A 23,212-nucleotide genomic window follows, 5' to 3' on the forward strand; every position below is an offset into this window, starting at 1 on the left:
AGATTGAAACTATCCCAGATTTTGTACAGTTTGGACATGCATAGTTCTGTTCTAAGTGATTCAGCTTCCATTTTAATATCCAGCCTTTCATAGTCTAAGGAACTGCCATCTAAGAGTCTAAGTAGTAATTGTAAGGAGCTGGGAAGCATGTTTTGAGGGCAGAATGGAGATCTATTGTAGCAACATCACAACAGATACCAGCCTTGTAATGAAAGACTGTTGCAAGCAAAACTAAATTAAGGAGCAGTGCTTATCACTGAGAATAAAACCCAAAACTTGAAAGGTCCTGTAGAGCTGAATTAACCATGGCCACTGAGTTGTGCTTGGATATTGCAACTGTGAATATATATGCTGTGGGATTTAAGGGTTTAGTATTTAAGGTAGTGAGCCAAATGGCAGGCTGACTGCAGGAATGGGCCCTTCTGATGCTGCTTCCATGTTAAAAAGTAACGGAATGTCCTGGCAGCTCAGCAAGACTTGACCTCCAGTTATTTTATCCCTGTGCTTTGCCCTGAGGAGTTCCTGGGTCAGAACCCAGCTGTTCCCTCATCAAATTCAGCCCAGTAGTAGTACCACCAAACAGACTCTCCTGAGCTACCACAGAATGCAGTGTTCACTTTGGGTAATGCTGCAGCATTGAGCATCTGGTGTATCTCCTGGAACTGTTAAAATATGAGGTCTCCCTGGGTGGTACCGCCCTTTGTACAGCAGCTTGGCCAAAGTCCAGCAGTCATACTGGGTTTTGAACACAGCGCTGCTGTTCTGGTACTGCAGGCTGCTGCTATGTTGGCAGTGTGGGCAGATCCTTTACGGCAGTAGAACAGCCTTATCCTTTGCATTGGCCTTATTTTGGGAGAGTGGTTCGTAGGGGCTGCGAGATTGCGCCTCAGGCCATGCTGCACTAGCGCTTCTTCACTGAGTGGTCCTGTGGGAAAGCTCAATAGTCCCTTGAGAATGTGCCTCCTTAGCATACATGTGTATTGGTTTGCAATTTAAAGGAGCATAAGAGGCAAAATTCAAGGCAATTTGCTTTGAAAACTCATTAAAAATATTATATTATCAATGCAATCAGTTATGCATTATCTCCATGTCTTTGTCATTTTCCACCTATCATCCATTCAGATGGTTTAATTTAATTTCAGAAGACCATTTTTACTGTTACTGCTGATCTACACTACTGCAATAAAATGGAAACACTTCTCCAGTGTATTCATAAAGAAAATAATGGCAGGAGACAGGTCACTTGAACACTACGCTTTGTTAAACTTAAAAAACACACACAGACTGCTAATTTTATGACAGGAATGACAGGGGGGACTGCTTTCTGTTAACCAAGGAGGTTTTGTCTTGCTATTGTGTTTTTTTTTTTTTTCTTTTTTTTCTCAAGTGTTTGTCTCTCACTATGTTTCTGGTATTTTTTTTCCACTCCTTTGGCTCTTCTCCACAAGCTTTCTCACTGCCAGAAGCTTAAAGATAAACCACAAGATTTCACACTGTATACATAAAATGACTGGCTGAGGTTTCCCTAAACTCCCTCAGAAATGTAATGCTCACGGTTCATTGAAATTTGTGAGAATCATTCCATCAATTCAAGCATGCACTGCATTAAGTCTTTAGTCTGACACTCTTTACTTTAGAGTGTCAGGGCTAGCTAGATATGTGAAGTTTTTGCATAGACGTTTTCAGAGCCCTCAAGCCATGTTTTTACTATGCTGCTTCCACAGAAGCATTCGGGAATCTCCCACACAACTTTATAAAACAGATCTCATAGCCCTTTACTCCGGACTTGGCCTTCTTGATTGCTGACTTGAGGGTGGTGTGTGTTTGTTTGTTTGTTTTTTAAATTGTCTGCAAAAATCTATGTTTCTGAATGTATTGCTTTAAGGCCCAATGGATTTCAGGCCATTTTAGGCCCAACCTCTCCCATGCTGGGAAAAAACAGCATCACTTAATACTTAGGGAAGCTTGGAGTTTCTGATGTTTGCTTTATTGTTTGGGCTGCAGGGTGTATTATTGTCCTTAGAGATGATGGCAGTAGAAATTGTTGCTGGTTCCTTCTTGTGAGCTGCGCAGCAGAAGTTACTAGAACAACAAGTGCCTATATGAGGAATTGCTGCTGAAATAAAGACAAGTTAAGGAATAAGATTGGGGTGAAGTTCCCTGTTTTCCCATCAGAGGCCATTCAGGGCCTCCAGCAGACAAGCTAATGACATTTGGTTTTCCCATCTCAGCGATTGTATGTTGAAAGAAAAGAGTAGTCTGAGAATCAGCCACCTCAGCCAGAAGACTTTGGGCACAGAACTACTGGGCTTTGCAGTACGGCTGGAGCTCTGGCTGGGGAGACTGTTCTGATGGAGACTGTAACACTTGTGCAGGGACTAGAGAACATTTCCTCAACCTTAACTGAGGTGTTACACCAAAAGAGGAAACACAGAATGAAGTTGCCCTGTTGTGAGGAGGCACATCATTCTTAGCTCCTTGTGGTTCACTGTTGAAATGCTTCTCTAACTAATTTTAGCTGTGGAACTATCGCACCTCGAAAAGCAGAGTTATAGTAGTCTTTTTGTACATCCTCTATGCTGCTTTATCTGTCAAAGCAAATCATGGTACAAGAGAGAATATCACCTTTACTTGTGTCCAACTGTATTGTTAAATATTTGACTGTGGAAATGTGTGAGCTGTACCAATCAGTATAATAAATAAATGTTCCTTTTTTTCAGAAGACGTCTGCTGAAGAGGTACCTGATAGCTCTGCCCTATTACAAGATGGAAAGAAAGATGACAAACAAGGTATTCAAATAATGAACTCTTTTTTTTTTTTTTCCCTGTTAGGGGTTAAATTCTGTGTGATTTTAGTAATCACATGTATTTGCTGACAGAAGCCATGCTATGCTTAATTTCTAAGCTGGCTGTGTGTTGCTGTAGATATGAAGAGATGACTCATTGACAGCAGCTGAGTTGAAGGCAAATAAATGGACGGGTTTGCTTCAAAATTAGTTCTGTTATATGTGAATGATATTAAATGCATCTTCTAAAATAGTCCAGTCCTAAAGCAATTAATGTTACGCTTCTTATTTTAACAAAGTTCTAATGGTTATTATCAGGAATTTTTTAAGTGCAAAGGCTACACTGTGCCAAACATTAGATTTCCCTTTTTGCAGGAAGTAGCAACACTTCAAAATTAGTTTTTATTCGTGTTTTAAAAAAAGAGTCTCTATATTTTTTTTGCAAAACAGAATTTTGGACAACTGGATTAAAAATACTCGTTTTATTTCTATCATTTGAAATCAGTCAGCAGCAAGCAATGTGAAATCAAAGTGATCTTCTTGTTTTTCCACATAGCAGGTACTAGGTCTTCCAGAATGAGCACTGGGTCATCACACAGTCATTCCCTGTTATATGCCCCTTCCCCAACCTATCAGGTTCTCACTTGCTGTCTCAGTTCAGCTGAAGAAGTAAAACAGTTGTGGGATTTTCTTGTCTGATTCTCAGAGCTATGGATTATACACTAATAAAAAAAATATATATATATATGTTGACCTCCCAACTGTTCACATGCTAAGTTTGCATCAGAGCTGCAAGACAAGGTAGTCCAGATTCCTGAACCATCTTCTGCTCTCGGGTATGACTGAGTTTGACAAGTTCCCAGTGTCCCAGTTTCAAAGAAATGTTGTCATAGTTGATGGGTGTTTGTAGAACATTTTGACAAGTCAGCATATTCCAATAAATGAATGTTTTGTTGACAAGGTTTGTTTTGTTGTACAATTCATAATGGACAAGAGCAGGACTTTAACCTTGAAGGTTATTGCTTTCATATGTCTAGGGCAGATTTACTTTTTACTTGGGGAATCATTTTTTCTTCCCTGTGCAAGTTAAGAACTTGTGCTTTGCTCTTGGTAGCTGACGCGTTAAGTCAGATGCGAAGCTGCTTGGGTACATGCAATCTTTCAGGGCCAAAGATTTGCTGTATTTATGACACAGCATCTTTGCAGCCAAAGAACAAATGCTCTTGTTCCACCATTTGTTGCTATTCTGGCAAATGTAAGAGCAGATTGCTCTCCTGGCTGAAGAGATCTCCCCAGAAGTCAAGGACCTGTAGTTCAGGACTGTAGAAGCAAATTTTCCTTCATTTTCAAAGCTATAAAAGTTAATTAGCTCCACTCTGTCAGATTATAATATAGTTAAATGTGGAAGATAGTGTAAATAGAACTGGATCCTGAGGAGCAGACTTTTCCCACATGTTTTATTTGATAAAGGCAGATGGAGATGAGAGACTTCATTCCCAGTGGTCACTTAAAATACTGTGTGTTACAGTACATTAAAATACACTAGAGTGCATTAAGAACAGCATAAGAAAGTCATTATTAAAGGATGCATAGGCATCAGCAGAAGGGGAATAAGTACAAAGAGTGAGATATCATAGAATGTCCTGAGTTGGAGGGAACCTACAAGGATCATCGAGTTCAACTCCTGTCCCTGCATGTGACAACCCCACAGTTCACACCATGTGTCTGAGGGCGTTGTTCAGTCTCTTCTTGAACACTGTCAGGCTTGGGGCCGTGACACCTCCCTGGGGAGCCTGTTCCAGTGCTGCACCACCCTCTGGGGGAAGAACCTTCTCCTAATGTCCAACCTAAACCCCCCCTGGCACATCTTCCTGCTGTTCCCTCAGGTTCTGTCATTGGTCACCAGAGAGAAGAGATCAGCACCTGCCCCTCCGCCTCCCCTTGTGAGGAAGCTGTAGCTGCCATGGGGTCTCCCCTCAGTCTCCTCCAGGCCAAACAAACCAAGTGACTTTAGCCGCTCCTCATACAGCTTCCTGTCTAAACCCTAAATTTCCTAAATTTTAACCCTGGCTCTGTCAGTGCCATGTGACGTTCCCCAGGGCAGGCTAATGAGGTCTCAACTGCCAGGAGCAGCCAGCTTCTCAGGCTCCCTGGCTCTCCGGGTTTGTCACTGAGGAGAGACGAGTCCCAGCTCTGCCATGTGTCACCCGCCAGCTGCTGTCTCCATGACAGCTCTACATCTCTGAAACAGAAGTCTGTGGATGTAGACACCAAAACCCGCAAATTCACAAAATCTGGATTTATTTGGCAATTCAGGCTCAGGCCTTTCTGTTCTTGACTCTTGTACTCTTAAAAATTGTTACTTTTTTGAGTGCTTGGGTATTCTGAAGGTATTTGGCTACTTCTGTTTTCAAGTATGTTTAGCCATTTTTAGATGTTCTAACTAATGCCATTTTAGTTGTTCCTTTCTCAGAGCTGATACGTGTAGAGTTTACTTGTGCATACTTACCTTTTTTTTTTCTATTAAGCTCTGAAAGTAAGCACCGATCTCAAAACAATACCAAAGGAATTTCAGCACTTGACTGTCAAAACAGGTAAGAATAAAGAAATTGACGTATTACATCCATTAGAATTTTGATCAAATATTTTTGTATCACTGTAAGCCTAAATTAGTGTAATTTGATTAATTTTTTTAAGATCCCTTTACTCTCATACTGAAATTATCTTTTACCACATAATGACTACTATTTGGAAAATTAATCCTAATTAGTACTTCAAATTGTCAAAAGGTTTTCTTGCTTTCTTTTCCTTATTGGTAGTATATGTGCATTCTTCATGTGTGGGAGATGTTTTTAATGTAGCATTTTGTAAGGAGTCGAATTTTGTTTTTCTGTACTATAACAAAGTGTCAGAGCATGAACAGTGTACCTCTTGATAAAAACTCTTCTCAAGTATGGAATAAGTATTCAGTGACTATTCTGAAATGGCCTGTTTTTTGTAAAAACTAAGCTTTCATATTTTCTGTCAAGGAGTTTAAGGGTAGATAGCCTTTTGGAAACACAGACTTTGTGGCACTTACAGCACTGGTGCAAGCTTTTGATTCCAAGGGCATTTCTTTGTTGAAACCACCCCTGATCTTTCTCTCTCCAGCCCTTAACATACACTCCTTGTTCCTGTCATACTGGAAAATGTTGTTTCTGGAACGGCGTATGTCTAAATTACTTAGTCGTTCCAGAAACTTCCCATGCACTCAGTTCAGTTCATCAGACCTCCCTTGCCTTTCTCTTTATTCATCTCTTTCCTAGAGTTGGAAGAGTGTTTGCAAGCCCTCCCTGGTCCCAGACAAACTAGAATCTGGATTTGTTTTCTTTTCCTTTCACATAAATGTTTTTGCTTGTGAAGATATCCTTGATTAAGAAAACTGAGTCCACATGTCTGTCATAGTAGTTTTGTCTTATAGCTCGATTTATTCATGGCTGCTCAACAGCTGCATGCTTCATTCTCCAACTCTTTTTTTCCTGGCTTCTTCCCAGACACTTGGCAGCTGCCAGATTTCCCATCTTCAGCTCCTATTCTCGAGTGATTGCTGCTTCTCCTTCACACACACACTCTTACACTTCCCTCTCAGAGGGAGAGGAGGGTGGTTGCGAGATTTTCAGTTCTGTTCTTCTCCCCACCAGTTTTGCCCAGAAGCATCCCAGGGAATTTCATTTTCAGTTCAGCAATTCCATCTTTGGTACACTTAGAGAAAAAAACCCCACAACACTATTGTCACATCCACATCTCCTGTGCCACTGTCCTCTTTTCCCCTATGTCCTTTGCGTGTTTTTTTTCTCATGTCCTTCCAAGTCAGGGAGGTCTTCCCGATGCTGCTGTGCTCCTCCAGCAGTGTTACTGAGTTTGTATTGCAAGGGAGATGGTAGCAGAGTTTCACCCTGTTGCCATGACTCCTGTCACTGTAGGGTTGTCACCCTTGCTGTCCTGCATGTTGAGGGTTTGAGTGAGCACCAGGTTGCATGATCCAGTTTATGTTAGAAGTAAAAATATTTGTCTATCCAGTAGGCTAGATACAGCGCCGTAATTGAACAGTTATTTCAGAATCAGTCACTGTTCTGAAACATTGTAATCACTAACCTTCAGGAGGAGAACTCAATTGCGATGAAACTGGAGAAATTTTGCATCCTCCTTTGGTTATTCATTTGGGGTGTTTAGGCAAATTCAGGAAAGATGATACTGCCGTGCTTCATTATGGGAAAGTTTTCTTTGCCATCAGAACGACTAGAAATTTGGAATCAGCAAAAACTTTGTATGTTCAGCAGCTCTGAATATTTGGCCAGTTTATTTAGGCTTCTAAGTGCAAGAACTTTGTTAGCCTTAGACTTTTAAAGGATTGAAGGTCAAATTTATGAGCATTTAAATTGTGCATTTCTACCTAGGCCATCATTAGGACATGAGTTTTTGTGGGTGATTTAGACTAGTGGGAAATTACTTGTTGGTTTTGTTTTGTGTTTGTTTTGTTTTGTTTTTTTCCTGTAGCCATATGGCATACTTAACCTTTTATGGTACAATTTCCACTTGATCTTCAGCCTGTGAAGCAAGGAGGCACCAGGTTACAGCCAAAAGTTGCTGAATCAGCTTCCTTTTGAATGTTAAAATGAAGTTGTACTGGGAGAGGGGCATGGAATCAGTTGAACACCCCAAACAGGAACCTTCACACTCTTCTGTGGATGAATAAATACAAGGTCATGATTGTATATGACTTTAGTTAGTGCAGACCAAGCTGTTCAGTTCATCAGGCCCTACTACTCCAGGAATCATACAAACTTTTAAATAATTTACTCAACAGCTTGAATTTTTTATCAGTTTCATGTAAAGTAGGCTTATGTATCCATAGAAATAGAAATATACAAAACTCGTGAACTGGATAAATAGTTTTGTACCATATTGAATGATTATGTTGCGTACGTGTATGAATCTGCATGTCAAACACAAAGTACACATGGACTGAGCATACCAAAATAACTGTATGTTTTATGGAAATCTTGCCACAATTATTTGCATATCCTAATAATGAACTACCTGCTTTATAGTTTTTTTTTTTCTTCATATTACACTACTTCTTTTGAAAGGTGAAGCTAAGTCTGGGTATTGTGTAATTGTAGCCTGGAATTTCCTGATTTTTCAAAAACTTGAAAGAAAGTCCTTGACAATCGAGTTCTATTGCTATCATTTTTTTTATTAGTAGGCATTTCAAGATTCTTTCTTCCGTCTGTACTTTCTTGTTTACCTCAACAAGATGTCCTAGGAGAGTTTGAATGTCAGTTTTACCCACAGGTTTTTAGACAGAAGGCTTTCTAAAAGAAGAATGAACAGAATTAAGGTCTCCATAAAAGAAGGAAAATTTGAAGGTTCTTAAACATGGCTTAGCTTGGAAAGGATTTATACTTCCTATTTTTAAGTGGCATATATTTAATAATTGTGCATGTAATTTAATAATCAGCAATTTCAGCATTGGAGAAATTGGGTCATATGGTTGTAGGGAAGCAGTTTCTGAAGTTGTGTTCTCTGGGAGTTTTACATAGAGACAGAGGAAGATTATCACCACTGGATATTCTAATAATAATTCCCTCTCTTCCCTTTGGTTGCCAGGAAGAGTTCATTGTGCAGAAATCTGGAAGGACTGTAAGCCAGTTTGTTGGTGACAGTAATCAACTAGAACTTGGTTTATAAGTGGTCATTTGTGTCACTACCAGTTGCATTTGGATTTATTCCATCCGAAACAGCAAGTAGCACTGCATGACCCTGAAAGCAGTTTCTTTTTAGAAGAAATAGTGTGTGGATGTAAATGTGCCATACACAGCCACTTGTCTTCTATGAGCCTAGTACAACACAAGCCATTAAAAGTCAGTATTTGCCGGCTGCTCTCACAGGTAGTTCTTGCTCTTTGTTTTGGAGGATCTGTTATATTTTCTGGTAGTGCTGTATAGTAGCTGGTGTATAGATGTCTGATTTTGAAGTCAGCATATATCTGAAGGAAGCTAGAAATTCTGAGATTTTTTTTTTTTTCCCCCAGTGTATTTGCTTCTCTTAAGTATTGGGCCTTGATTAGCAGAATAATGGGAGAAGTACAAAGGTTTACTTTGTGTGTGCATTGGGATCATTGATGCTGCTGTAATACCTTGAGGTTATCTCAGTGGGCTGAATTTGAAAGCAATCACACAGATATGTTTTCTCAAAATTATCTGGTGTTAGTAAGGAGAGTAACAGAAAAGTCAAAAAAAGACTCAAGGAACTACTCGGAGAAGGTAAATCAGCACCATTGTGTTCTTGTCACATAAAACCTGCATGTGGCAGGTTTTTGATAGAAATTGATAGAAATATAATATGTTTAATCAATGCTTAGCCTGTAAAGCTTTCTACCTTCAAATATCTTTCCCTCCCAACATCAAAGCAGTCTCAACCTGATGTATTTTTTTTTTTTTTTTTATGGGTGGTAAGAAGGTGTACATTTATATTCATGAGTTAAAGTATTTGGGAAGGACATAAACCTTTGTACTTTCGGAAGGAGGCTAGGAATAAGATGTTTTCTGTGGAACGTTTATGCTATTCATTATGTTGATTCATCACAACTACATCCAGGAGTACAGATCAGAGCTATCAGACCTTTTCCTGTGTTCTGGTAACCAAATTAAAAGGTGAAGTTTTGACTACATGTGGGCATTTGAATTCTTGGGAAATTTACACACTACAGAAACAAAGGGGAAGAAGAAGCGAAAATAACTCCCCATTGCTCGCGTGAGATAAACACGGTCCCACATCCACATTTGTAATACTCTCATTTTTAATGAATGCTGATCCTCCAGCTAAAAGTGTTTCTTTAAAATGGGATGTTTTAGTGATTCTTTCTTCTTTTCTGTTTCAGCTGCTCAGGAATCTAATACACTTAAAGCCAGACCACGGTCCAGGTACTGCTTTCATTTCTGTTTCAGGAGAAGACATATGTTCCTCTAGTGTTAGCCACAAGGTGTAAGAACTGGCGTTGCATTTTAATTTTAATCTTTTTTTTAATTAGTGGTGTACTGATGAAAGACAGATTTACCAAGAGAGATCTGTTAGCTGTAGGCCCTACAGAAGTACTGCCTTAGACCTCTGGTCATAAAGCACTGGGACTTTGGCCTGTGTACCCAGCCCTGTGGCCTCCTCGAGTCAGCGACGGCCTCCAGCCCTGCCCCAGGTGGGACAACAGGGACCACCCCATCATGGGGAACGCTCTCAGCAACTTTGTGTTGTGGAACCTTGCTCAGTGGTTGCATATGGAGGGAGACACTGCGTGCCTCCACAGAAATAGCAGTAGTAGCCCCGCTCTTGGGTGTGGGTGAATCCTTTCATTGGCTTGCGTGTACTTGACTGTGGCTGCTTGGCATCTGATGGAAGGACTTAGGAACTTATGCTGCTGTGCGCGAGAAACAACATCTGCTGAATTGGGGTGTCTGAAAGAAAAGGGAAACCTGCGCCAGAATATGTTGTGTATAAATGGATTACGTGTTGGATTTGGCTGTTCACCATTCTGGTGTATAGCCATATCGTGCATTCACCTAACTTTTTTTTTTTTTGTGCTAGTTAGAGGGCTTCATTTCTTTTTCTTAGGTAATGAGTGTATAATCAGGAACTCTCTCTTTACAAGCTTGTCAAAGCCTGCTAATAAGAGAGGATCTTTTATAAGCATGATGAATGAAGATTGAAATCCTCCATTCTTGAGACCTATACCTAGAAAGGCTGAACTGCCTTGTGTGCCATTTTTCTGCTCGTAGACAAAGCTTTTTAGTTTTCATACTATATTAAATTTCCTTGCTGTGTTACTGAATCATAAATTGCAAATGTGCAAAAAAAAGTGTTAAAAAAAGTACTTTATGCAAAAATGCATAAAATAGAAATTGCTTAAACAAGATTGAAAAAAGTCACTTGAACATGACCGTCACATATGACTGTCTCACGTGTGACTATATGTCACTACTTCAATGCAGAAGTTGAGACTAAAGATTCTGGAATGCATCCTTGAACTCGGACTTTCTGCTGCGCTTGTCCTGCCTGGCCTGGAGGGCTCTATGTAACCTGGAGGATCTGTGTCTTCAGGTGTGCCTGACCACCAGAGGCTACGATTTGAGTCTATTACGGCTCTCAGCACTGCAGCCCATCTTCCTTAGCCTAAGCTGTGCAGAATCTTAGCTGCTGACTCTTAACTGGCTTTTAGGTGCCAAGTCCACCTGCTGCAAGCAACGCTTCATTGTCAGAGGGCTCTGCAGTGTCACTGCTGGAGCTGGCATGTTTTTGCCTGGTAGCTGCTGTCTTACTTGATCTTTACAAAAATGTAAAAATTGCAGACTGTTAGGTGATACAATTTTAATGCAAATAAAATGTACCCTGCATAATATGGAAAGTAAAAGTATAAACCTTAAGATCCTGATTAAAAGCTTTCCCATTTATCTCAGGGGGGTTGGGTTATATATGGTAGGGCTATGGAATTCAAAATCCTGCCAAGACAAAAAATTCAGTATCAGCAGAAGGTTTTGTTTTTTGTCTTTTTTTTCCTCACATGTAAATTTTGAAACAATTACAGCTTTCACTCCTGTATTTATTAAAATATACATCAGAAATACAGGATCAGCATTGCCAAATGTCTGTCCTGCTGAAGTGCTGTTTTCTAGCAACAGCTTGTTTGGCAAAAAAAAACGACTCGTTTCCCATTAGTGGGAGTTATTTTTGTTCTACTCAAATATGTTTTTGGTCTTGCCTGTTGTGCATAATGTGTTATACTAAGTGTAACATCTCACATTGTCAGTGCTCATTTTGAACAAAGCTCTCAGTCTTGCAGAAGAACTGGTAACTACAACAGCTGAAAAAAAATATTGGACACAATTCAGCAAAATCAAAACTCTTAGCAAAGGCACCACACTGGGGTTAATGGGATGTGGAACGGCACAGAATGATGTATTGAAACATGTATTTGACCAGTTTTGGTGACTTTAAAGCCATTTTTTTTTCCTGGATTTTGTGGAATTAGGTGACTGTTCAGTATGAAAAAATTATTCTGATAGAATATTATAAACTACAAAATGTGTACTTGCAAGCAGTAGGCTGTATAAACACTACCCTCACATCTGGGAAAGGCAACAGAAACTGTAAGGGGAGGAAATTTTACTCAGATTTATTCATAATATTTGCTACAATTATGCTGTTGGCAGTTAAAGTTACATGAGAAGAGCCTGAAGCTGTAATAGAAAAGGCCTTAAAAAATATTAGCTCTAGAAGTGTGACTTGTTCCTTTCCCCAGACACATAGGTCCCTCTGTTGGCAAATAAATCTGTCTTGTAAAAAGGGGGAACTTTTAGTCAGTAGGGCAAGGAATGTCATTGTATTTTTAGATACGCTTCACTGTAGTTGTTTAAAAGGAATTTGTGAAGTAAAATATTTTTTCCTCTTCCCCCTTCTTCCTTAGGTCTTACTCTAGCACATCAATAGAAGATGCCATGAAAAAGGGAGAAGAGCCCCCTACTCCACCTCCAAGGCCACAGAAATCACATTCCAGAGCTTCCTCTTTGGATCTGAACAAAATATTTCAACAAAATGCACAAGGTAAAGTTTGCTTTCTTTCCTTCTTTTGAGGCCATTTAGATTAGCTACATACTTGGCAACTTGAACTGTTTGCAGAAATGCTTGACAATATGCACATATGCTTGCCTTTGTTATAGACAGTAATACACTACAGAACAGAAGAACTTGGACTTCCTTGCATTACATCTCCACTGAGGGGAAAAATTGCTGTTACTATAATTAAGGTGATTATGAAGTTTTCTGGCACAATGATGGGAAGCTTAACATATGGTGGTCTGTCATCACTGACTGTTTATAACTAGCCTGGCTGTTTAGATAATTCTCGTCAGTAACTACAACATATTTGATTTTTATTACTATTTTTGGTAGTTCAGAAGCAGGAAGAAAACCCTTAATGTTTAAACTGGGAGAAAATGAAAGTTCTTGTGCGCAAACATTTTTGATGTTGAAGTCTTCCGTGTGTGGGGGCAATGAGAAACCATTCTTTGGGTAAAAAGAAAAGGTAATTTCTTTAGACACAGGAGCATGTTGAGGGGAGAGAAAGAAAATGTAGAACAGTAGCTGGAGTAAACTGAAAGAAAACCTCTCTCCAGCGGGTTTGTGTTCGAGTGGTCCTTTTGCCTGACACAGCAGGTGGTGGAAAGAGGAGCTGTTTGCTCAGGGCAGCCGTCACCCAGCAGCGCTGGGCTTCAGCAGCACCCTTGAACCAGACCAGAGCTTTACACAGTGCACAGCAATCACTTGATTCAAGGACTGGGTTAAACGTGGTCATGTTTGTGCTTCAGAAGAAAGCCAAGGTCTGGCAGTGTCAAGGAATGTTTTAACTGGGCTCAGTTAATGTGGTTGTTGGAGTAGAAAAGAAAGCGTTTCACCTCTTGCTATATGGCACTTTTTTTTCTGTACAAACACCAGACAGAATACCAGAGTCCTATGTGTGCTGAACCCTGAAACTCTGTAGGATTTTTTTTTCTGTTGCTTTCCACAGAGGAACAATTCCTGATCTTTGACTGTGGCTCCTATTCGGGGCTCTGTTGCCTCCAATTTTGATTTCGTTATACATCAAAATAAAACCCCAAACAGAGCCAAGTACACATTTTCTAAGGCAACAAATCCGCTCAGAATCCAGGTAAAAAAGAAGGAAATAAACTTGGATTTAAATTTCTCTTGGAACACAAATGAAAGGAGAATGTAAATTCTCAAAGAAATCATTCTGTGAATGAAAAGTAACATCTTACTTTTGAAATGGATCCTTTTGAAAGTCACCATTACTTTTGAAGTAGCATAACAATTTCTTCTGGGCAACTTAACAAACTGAACAGTTTTATAATCAGTGCAGGAAAGGATAACTCATCCTATCAATATTTTTTGGAGGGTTTCCTCACTATAAATTGGTCAATTAAGTAAGACTGTGGCGGTTGATTGCTTGCAAAGCAAGTAAGTGCTTTGGTCACCCTAAAACTATTTCTCATATTTGGTTCAAATTTACAGCCATTTATAACTGGAAGAAAAATTTGCTCTAGGTTGACAAACCCTGAAGGATGGTGTGCTACCAAATTGCAGAAATGTGGAAGGTCTCGCAGAAGTTCAGCTTCTTCCTGTACCTGCAGGGTGTTGGCCTATCATTTTTTATTGTCTTAAGTGTCCCCTGATGGCAATGCTAAATATTTGTGGTGGTCATATTCCTCTAATGGAGCTATTCTATTTTGTGCCAAAAATGTAAATACTCATGGCAAAAGAATAAGGAGGAATTTGTAGCCTTGAAGAACATTGAACAATTTGTAGCCCACCCTGAAGAACGGTTACATTTCCAATAAATCTAAGTCGGTACAAGGGGATTAAATCAGTCTGTCCCAGCGTGCCAAAGTACGGTGGTGCATTTACTTTGGCTCTGCTTTGAAGTAAACTATCTGCATTCACAGTTATATTTTCAGTTCTTTGTTCCACGAAGAAACGTGCGCACTCTTCCCTGTCATTAAGCCTCCAGTGGTTGTTGTTCTGCAACATTGTACTGATAATGTGATTTTATACTGCTGCTCTCTTTTCTTCCACTTCTCTTGTTTTGATCACCTCACCTTTTTCATCCTTTCTGGTTTTTTTTTCCATCCTTGTCCCTATGGATCTTGCTTCTCAGTAGAAATCCCAGTGTCATCATTTTTGGAAAGCTTTTTCATCTAGAGGCAGCTCTTCCTCAGGGAGTGGTCATTGTTATAGAGCCAAACTCTTTGCCGAGGTGCACTTTGCACTTTCTCAAAAGACAGCTTGTAGGAAGACAGAGGGGATTGATCTTCACCTTAAGCCAAAGAGCCTCGTTGAAAAGAAATTGTGTGTGCCTGTTCATGTGAAATAAATTGCACACACTTGTGTAATAACAAGCTGTATTCTTACTTCTGCTGACAGTATGAAAAATGAAGTTCAAATGGTTTCCATCTGCCCTCAAATGATACGGTTACAGATTTACAATATAGATGATGTGGTGGCAATGTATTATTTATTAATGGGTTTCTTGGCCATTAAAATAATATGGTCTGGCATAAATATCAAACCTGATGTGTTTCTATCCACAGGTCAGTTGATTACCTTCTGTCCTAATGTACTCTCTGCTGAATTTTTGCTTTATGTTCTCTCCCTGCCTTCCTTCCTAGGTTTACAAAAATAGTCTCATTGTCACAGTTGAACCACAAAAATTAGCTGGAACAATCCCATCTAGCACCACCATATTGCCTCGTGTCCGTACAGAAAAACAGACTGTAGAATTGACTATTTTAGTAGCTTTCAGGGTATATCCAATGTTGTTAGAATAATCCCATTTTGGTACATTGCTTTTTGTCTTAATTCTTTTACAGAAATAGTCCTGATTTTGTGAGTTTGGTAGATAGCCTGTTTCCACACCTGCAAAGGAGTTCCCACTAATATTGAGTTTTATTTTCAGTTCCTTGTTGGTCATGTTGATCTATAGGTATCACTTGTTTAATTGTAAAGCCACCAGTGTGTTGGAGAATTTTTTTGTTTATTTCACTTTGAAAGGACAGAAAAAGAAAAATAATTTTTCTTCAGGTGAGTTCAGCTGAAGACTGTGGCAGATCCTTCTTGTGGGCACTGATTTTCTGGGCAGTGTTTTTGTTTGTTTTTCATTTACTGCTGCTGTATCTTCTTTGATGCCATCTTATGATGCTCCTCTCCTGGCAAATACGCAAAGAGATTGTTGTCTGTGATGGCTGGGATGTGCAGCAATGTACTACCCACAGAAACTATGCTCTAGAAGTGTTGAATTGGGACGTTACTGCACTTGAAGGTGTAGCCTTCATGTCATACTCCACAGCTGTACTCTTCTGGGATGCTATAACTAGTGTTATGCAAGGAAAACTTAAACCCAGAAAATTTATCGAAAGCCCCCACCTTCAGAAATGTCCTTATGTGAATTTCTGTTACAAGATGTTAGGAGACTGAAATATCTTCTGTCTCTTTCTAATCATGTAGTCTTTGTGTTAGCATCTGAGAAAAATTCAGTGCTGCTAGATTCTCAGTGTATTTCTTTTTGTTGAATATATAATCTCTGGCATTTGGCCTATGTACATATTAAAAAAATACTTGGCTGGGTTTTTTTTTGCATTCCTGGAAAGACAACAGCAGGTTTTAAGTAGAAACAAAATACATACGTGACCTGGTCTACATTTTCATTTCTTCTCTAGCCCTCTGTCTAGTCAGATACAAACCAAGACCTCCCAGAGTAAGGCAAAGGAGCAGATACTGAGGGGCCCAAAATTGCCGCAGTTGAGAGACTGGTGCAGCGTGCCCCCGTGGTCTGCTGGCTGGCTGGGGTGCTGCAGCAATGTCCCCAACCACCTCAGACCCTCAAAGGTGGCAGTAAGTTAGAGTCTGCCTTGGGGTAACTCTTGGACTGAGGGAAGTCTCAGCTTGAGTATTGAAACCCAAAAGTGCATCCATTGTTTTCTGGCCTTCGGTTGCATTTTCTGCCCATGACAACTACTAAAGAATTTACTTCTGGGCAATTATAGACAGTGACAACACTCTGGGTCTTGTTAGATTGATGCAGATGCCTCGGAAATACATTTTATTTCTCATTTAGTTTCATTTCTGAATTGCATAACTTCTTTAATTAATATTTCTGTAGAACAAAGGATACTTGTTTGGAAAAGAGAATTTGCTTTGATGAAACAAGATAATTGTCGTAAACAGTGTAGTTTCATGTTGATATGGAAGGAAGATTGAATATCTCCCTGTAATTCATCAAAAAAGCCATATAACTATTTACAAATGAATTTTTGACTGAAGGCTTTCAGCGCTCATTTGCTTTTGAAACTTGCCTCCTGCCGCGACTGTCCCTGCAGTGAAGAACGTGTGGAATGCAGGCACCGCTTCTTACATGGGCTTGTGAGCAAATACTTACTGTAACCTGCATTCCCTCTCCTGGGGGTGCTATTTTCAACCAGCAACGTGGGGCTAGTATTTCTAGTTTTTTCACCCTTTTAAAATGTGAGGTGTTAAGTACCACGCTTGGAAAGGGGGAAGCACACTAGTATTTTGTTTTAAATGCAGTGTTTTCTCTTATGGGTGATGTTTTCCTAACTGCAATCAGATCTGTAACCTCTACTTATCTCTGCTGGGCTAGTGATCGCTGCCAAACAAGAAAATGTCCCCTCTGCTCTCAGTGTAGTGTTCCTAGGTTTATCGGTGTGCATGAACATTCCTGTAAGTGATATGTGTCCCTGCATCACTCCCGTATTCCTTCATATACACTGTTTAAAGTGGTATTTCTGTCATAAGACTCAGTCAGCACAAACTTCTTTTCGCACCTTTTCATTTTCGTTAGTGCTGAAGGAAGACTGGTGTTCAGCGTCACACTTTATCCTCTTTTTCATACCTTTGGAGAGGAAGGCTCTTCGTTACTTCCTTTACTTCATCAAACCTTCATTAGTTCATTCAGTTAGCACAACCTTTGCTTGATTATACAGACCTGGTGGGTTTTATTTGATGAGTGTGGAGATTTCTGAATAGGAAGTGTGTGTTGAGATGTCTTTGGTTTTTCATATTTGCCCGACCACAGCCAAATTTTATGTATTTCTGAATGTTTTCAGTCCACATATCAATTAAAACAATTCTGTAATTGTATAGCAAAGAGGATTTGGAGAATTATTGCTGCTCATCGTTGTACGCATTGTGATACAAACAGGTCCAAATAGGTACCCAGCTATTTTCAGCAGTGTGTTTTCAGTTACATATTATTTTTAGCTTAGTGAGCCAAGTGCAGGTGGCTTTCCCTTTTGGTCACTTGGAACCACCCTGTTTCCCCGAAAATAAGACTTACCTCAAAAATAAGCCCTAGCATGATTTTTCAGGATTTTTGAGGATGCTCAAAATATAAGCCCTACTCCAAAACGAAGCCCTAGTTACAGTTCATAAAAAAAGTAAATTTAAATAGCATCGAGGCAGCGATGCATGTAAAAATATAAGCATCTTTTGGAGCAAAAATTAATATAAGACCCTGTCTTATTTTTGGGGAAACAGGGTAGGTTATGTTTGGCAGGTTTTTAGTACCTATGTAAGTATAATATAATTACGGCATGATCTTCTGTATTCTTTTATAATGAATTCTATTTGTTAGGAAATATCTATATTTATTGAGGTCAGCTGTCTGCAAGTCTTAGTTACTAAGGGCAAACTTTTAAGCAGGGATTTTGTTGTTTGTGTTACTAGAAATATATATTTCTCAACTAACTTTTTGATTCAAAGCTGAAGTGAGGAGGTGAACGTAGAACAGTAATGTCCTTTTTTATGCTGAGTTTAGATCACAGGGAATTTAATGAAGTAATTAATTTTCAGGACCCCTTCCTTTGATTGCTCTTGGTTTTGATTTAGTGAAGTCCAGCTACTTTCTTGGGTGATAGGGCCAGATTTTACTCATGCTGTAGCACCATGCCATCTTGCATGTTACTGTGTTATTAATCAGACCAAAACATTAAATTAGGAATATGACAATTCTGAAAGACCTTTATTTTAGAATAGTGATAATGCCAAATGCCATCAGCAAAATATTCAATTTTGCTGAATAGTGATTGCACATTATACAAGAGCTCTAATATCGATGGTTTCATCGAGTTAAGAGTGCTGAGTCAAGTTCATATCTTTGGTTGTAAGGGTTGTAACAACAATTGCAATTTAAATTTAAAAAGTCTTTTATGTATAAGCCATAGAGAACACCCAATTGAGCTGCTGTTTGTATTCTTATCCAGCGCTGTATCACTGCAATGAAAATACTGTGCAATGCTTTCTTAACAGAAATGTTGCAAAAACCTTTTTTTTTTCTTATTATGTGGGGTGAGGGGGAGGGACTCAGCTCCTGATCTGTTACTGGAGCTGCTTTCTCCATCCTGTTCCCCTTCAGACTATATGTGATTACTGAACTGAGCTGATTCTGAATAAAATATGAATTTCTTCCCTCTGATTTGAATGGAAGAGTTTTATGCCTCTTAGCCGTTTAGATTTTTTTTATGAAGGATTTATGTGTTTACAACTATGTAATTTATTTCCTTGCCCACTTGGACAGGGACATAATGAAGGTTGAATAGGCTGGAGAAAATAGCGAGGACATAAATAGATGAATGGTTACTACATGATAGGAATCTGATTGCATAACTTAATTCTGCATCTTTAGATTTTAAAATTTTTATGTCTGTCTCTAAGGGCTGAGTCCAGAAAGTACTTGTGTGGAAACCAGAGTAGATTTTACCGGACTTTCAAGTGTAACTATTTCTTGACGATTTGTGTAAATAGAATTTTTTTTTTTTCCATTTTTCTGATCTTAGCTCTTACCTTTCTGGGATTGAGGAATGGCTTATAGTCTGTTTTCATTCTGTTGCAGGTTGTTAAAAATGAAATTTTAATCCAAAAGCTCTTATCTACTGAAAATTGTTGAAGTTGAAAAGTTCTCACCTGGCCCTACTGGCCCCACTGACCTGTTTTCGTGATCCCGGATGGGTTACTCTGTTCCATGAAAAAAATGTTGGTACATTGTAGAACAATTTTATGGGTTAAACAAGAGATGATCTTCTACTTCTCACATGGAAAAGGGCAGGCAAGTTGCCTCCCTTGGTGGGGGAGACCCTGGAGATGCACATGTCCTCTAGAAGAAAAAATCTGAGCCACAGATGGGGATTGGAGGGGTGGTGGGTGGTGGCCCATTGCTCTTCCCAGCTCCTGTGTCCCTGGTCTGGGTTGAAAATGGCCACAGGAGGCAAGTGCTGGAGCCTCCATCAGCCTCAGAGGAATTCCCGAGGTGAGAAGCTCTGTCAAGATGGATCTGAGGGAGGTAGATGGAGGGACTGTGCCTCCCTGTGGGTGGAGGATGAAGCTAAACATGAAGTGAGAGGGAACAAAATCATTTGGAGGAAGAAGGGAGAAACAGTCCCCAAACAGAAAAGGAAGGGGCAGAGAAAGCAGTAACAAGAAAATGAAATAATTTAGGGACAATGAGGGATGGAAAATTAAAATACAGATGCTGTGGACATATGACACAATACAGGAAATAAGTGCTTTAAAAAAAAAAAAAATCTGTTTCACAGTGAAAACATGCTAGATGGCATATATAGAGCATTAAAAATGACATCATAAAGAAACACCTTTCTTGGTGTCTTGCTTGTTTGATTTGCAAGTGACCCATTGAATGTGTAAGCACACTGGTGTCCTAAATGAAGTCACACATGTGCAAGCTCTTAGTGCAGAAGGATTTATTGTCCTGACTCTGTGTCTTCCTGATCATTTGGCAAGTGCTTTCCATGCAATCGAGGTACAAACTATGTTCTGTACAATTAGCACATGAAACTTAACCTGTAACCAGAGTGTGACTGTGACACTAGGTGTGTGTATTGCTTACTGTGACGTGTGAAGCTTTGTTGCTGAGCAGGTTCTCAGAATTAACTGACAGGATTTATTACTCAACCTGCATACCCCTTCTCCAGTTTTTGGCATTGACAACACTTTTTAAAGTCTTTCTGCAAACCTGGCAGCAAAATTAATATCAAGAGTCTAAAATATTTCTTTCATGTTGCTGTTACCTGCTGAAGAGATATTAATAAGAATTATTGAAACAAATCCCTGGATGAAAAGATATTTCCCAATGACCCTACTAGAATCCCTCGTTAAATTTAAGCCCCTGGCTAGGGTTTTAAATTATTTCTCCTGTTGCCACTTTCTACAGACATATTATTGAGAGTTAAAAAATCAGATTGCTTGAAAAACAGTAGTTTCGCAATCCACCTTATTAATGCTGTTATCGGGAATGTAAATAAATGAAGGAGTTTAGAGAACAGTATCAGCATTATGTGATAGCCAAGTACCAGTTTCAGTGAACAAGAAGGGAAGTTTTGTAAGATGAAGGTAAACAGAAACCAGCTTAAAGACAGAACTTTTCTGCAGTCTGCCTTTGGCAACAGAAGCAGGAGAAGTATCTCAGAAAAACTCTCCAAAATAGCCTCAGAGTGCAGGGGTGAAAATGCCAGCTTCCCAGACTTCCTAAAGAACTAAAACCTTAGCTAGTTTGGAGGACCGAAGAATGATACATTCTCTTGGCTTATCTTATTTGAACTGGTTTCAATATTGCAGATCCTTGGCTTCCTGATAAAATTAATTGGTTTGTCTTGTGTTAAACCTGATCTGGGAGCTAAACCCTCTGAAGCAGTGTGCAGCAGTGTCAATCTGCCACGCAACCAGACTGTCCCTTGATCCAGCAGTGCTGTAGCTTCCACTTGAAAAGTACCAAACCCATCAGCCAGACTCTGCCGAGGAGCCTTATCAATTTTCTCCCAACTTAAGTCCTTAGATGGTCCTCACCCAATCGCAGAGGGGGTGGTAGTGGTGGTGATGGAGAAGCAGAACAGAAGCAAGAACCTGAATTTAAGCTGTGTGGACCCAGGTGAGCCTGAATTTAGGCTGGGTTTGGTTAGGGCTGCACCCTTTGTGTGAGCTGAGGAATTCAGGCCTCTTTTTCCCTTTGGGAATGGTGACTGAGAGGAGCCACCAAACTCTGGGTGCCCTTTTGATCATGGGGCGAAAGGTGCATAGGGGTTTGATGTGAGATGAGGTCAGCCTCCTTTGCTAGTCAGTATCTGGTTTTACTTTGGCTAGAAAGGTACAAAATAGCCCTTGATCCAGGAAATCCACCCTCTTTCAGGACACTGCTTGTGTATCTATTGAATTCAGATGAGGAGTACATTTTTTTTACCCAACAGCTCTAACTTGTCTGATGCCCAGGCTAAAGTGACAGGCATGTAAAGCCAAGAAGGAAGACAGCTATGAAGAACAGCAATGAAATTAAGTACTTGACATGGAAATGGTTCAGGAAATGTAGTTTTATATGCTGCTATTCTATTATTAATTAATTTTTTAAAATAGCACGCATCCAGCAGCTCAGTGTATTATGGCAGTTTTCTTCAATACTGAGCAACAAGAGGACAAGTGACTGTCTTTGGGTGAGAGGGGTGCAGCATGTTGCTCTTACATGCCGCTCTAAAGGATCCCAGGGGCTGAAACTTACTCCACCCTGATTTTGGCATCCCCTGTTTCTGCTGTGCCTTGTGAGCTAAAGACCCACTTCCCATAAGTTTGACAGGATTATGATAATTTTTTGTTGTTCTTTGGTCTCCTCTTCTTAGATCAAATAAGACAAGTAAAGGAGCCGCTTGTGTGGTCACCGTGATTGATATTTTTCACTACTGTGGGTAATAAAGTGCTGAGTGTTTGTGTTGTCTGCTTGGGAGGCTGGAGGCAGAGTGGCATGGCCAGATAGGATGGTATAGCCTGTACTCAGAGTGTAGCATTGCAGCCTGATGTTTGTTTTAAAATATTAATCTAGCTTCAGATTGGAAAACCCGCTTTTTATCTAGTGTGGTGCCCCATTAGTGCTATCAGACCTTTGTGATTGCCAAAATAAGGCATAAAAATGGTGCTGGAAGCTTTCCATGCTGATAATCTGCATTAAAGTGTAAACATGCTAAGTAAAGAGCTGTGATTTTTGAACTGAAAGCCTTATCACTATCTTTGTGGGAATAACTAGTGCGTGAAAATGCTGTCATTTACAGGAATATATGTGATATGGATGCTGGATGTACTTAAATCTATTTTACTGGTACCTGTATTGGATTTCCACAGTGCTGTCTTGGAGATTTGCTGTATAATACCTTGCTCACCCTGGTGTGAACGCCAGCAAGCTGCTCAATAATGAGACAACCCTTGTGAGACCCATCCTGCTCCCTCCAGCTCCCTCTGCTTTTGTGCAGGGTGTGAAGACTTGTTTTCAGAGAGCAATGGCGTGCAGCTTATCCAAGCTCTGAGGCCTGCACGTGGAAATATGACATTTGCCTTGTTGCTGCTCTATCCCAGGGTACTTACTTTCATTTTGGAAACAGAACTCCCCTTGTATTTGTGTCTGCTTTCAGAGCCACTGCAGTGAACTGTCTCTAATAGCAAGAGCCAGTCTGTGTGGAGCGGTCTCCCAGGAGGGCAGGCATTCTGGAATAGCCTAATATGACAAGTCATCTGCTGATACACCTATTGCCCCCTTTTAGGGTAGTAATGCTAGAGAAGGCTGAAGCATGCAGCATCCGTCATTAAAATGTTGCCATTGCCCTGTGGAGAAGAAAGTGAGGGCTTTTTTATAAGTTGTTATGAGTCTTCAAAAATCAGCTAACTTCTCTCTAACAGTTGGACTCACATGAGCATGATTTCCTTCTAACAACAGGCCGAAGATGCTCTGCAACAGCAGGAATTTTATGAATATTCCATGAGTAGCTTAAGTTAAA

General features: G+C 39.9%; 1 protein-coding gene across 1 annotated transcript in view; it reads left to right on the plus strand.

Annotated features, from left to right (window-relative positions):
• REPS2 (RALBP1 associated Eps domain containing 2) overlaps positions 1-23,212 on the plus strand; it is a gene marked incomplete at both ends in the record, with an annotated part of 101,189 nt that overhangs the window by 55,674 nt on the left and 22,303 nt on the right. The window contains 4 exons of the mRNA XM_080342127.1: positions 2,721-2,790; positions 5,315-5,380; positions 9,709-9,751; positions 12,283-12,419. Coding sequence (XP_080198253.1) covers positions 2,721-2,790; positions 5,315-5,380; positions 9,709-9,751; positions 12,283-12,419 — 316 coding nt within the window. The remainder of the gene's footprint in view (positions 1-2,720; positions 2,791-5,314; positions 5,381-9,708; positions 9,752-12,282; positions 12,420-23,212) is intronic.

The sequence above is a fragment of the Nesoenas mayeri genome, assembly GCF_963082525.1.
Source record: "Nesoenas mayeri genome assembly, chromosome: 1".
NCBI lineage: Eukaryota > Metazoa > Chordata > Aves > Columbiformes > Columbidae > Nesoenas > Nesoenas mayeri.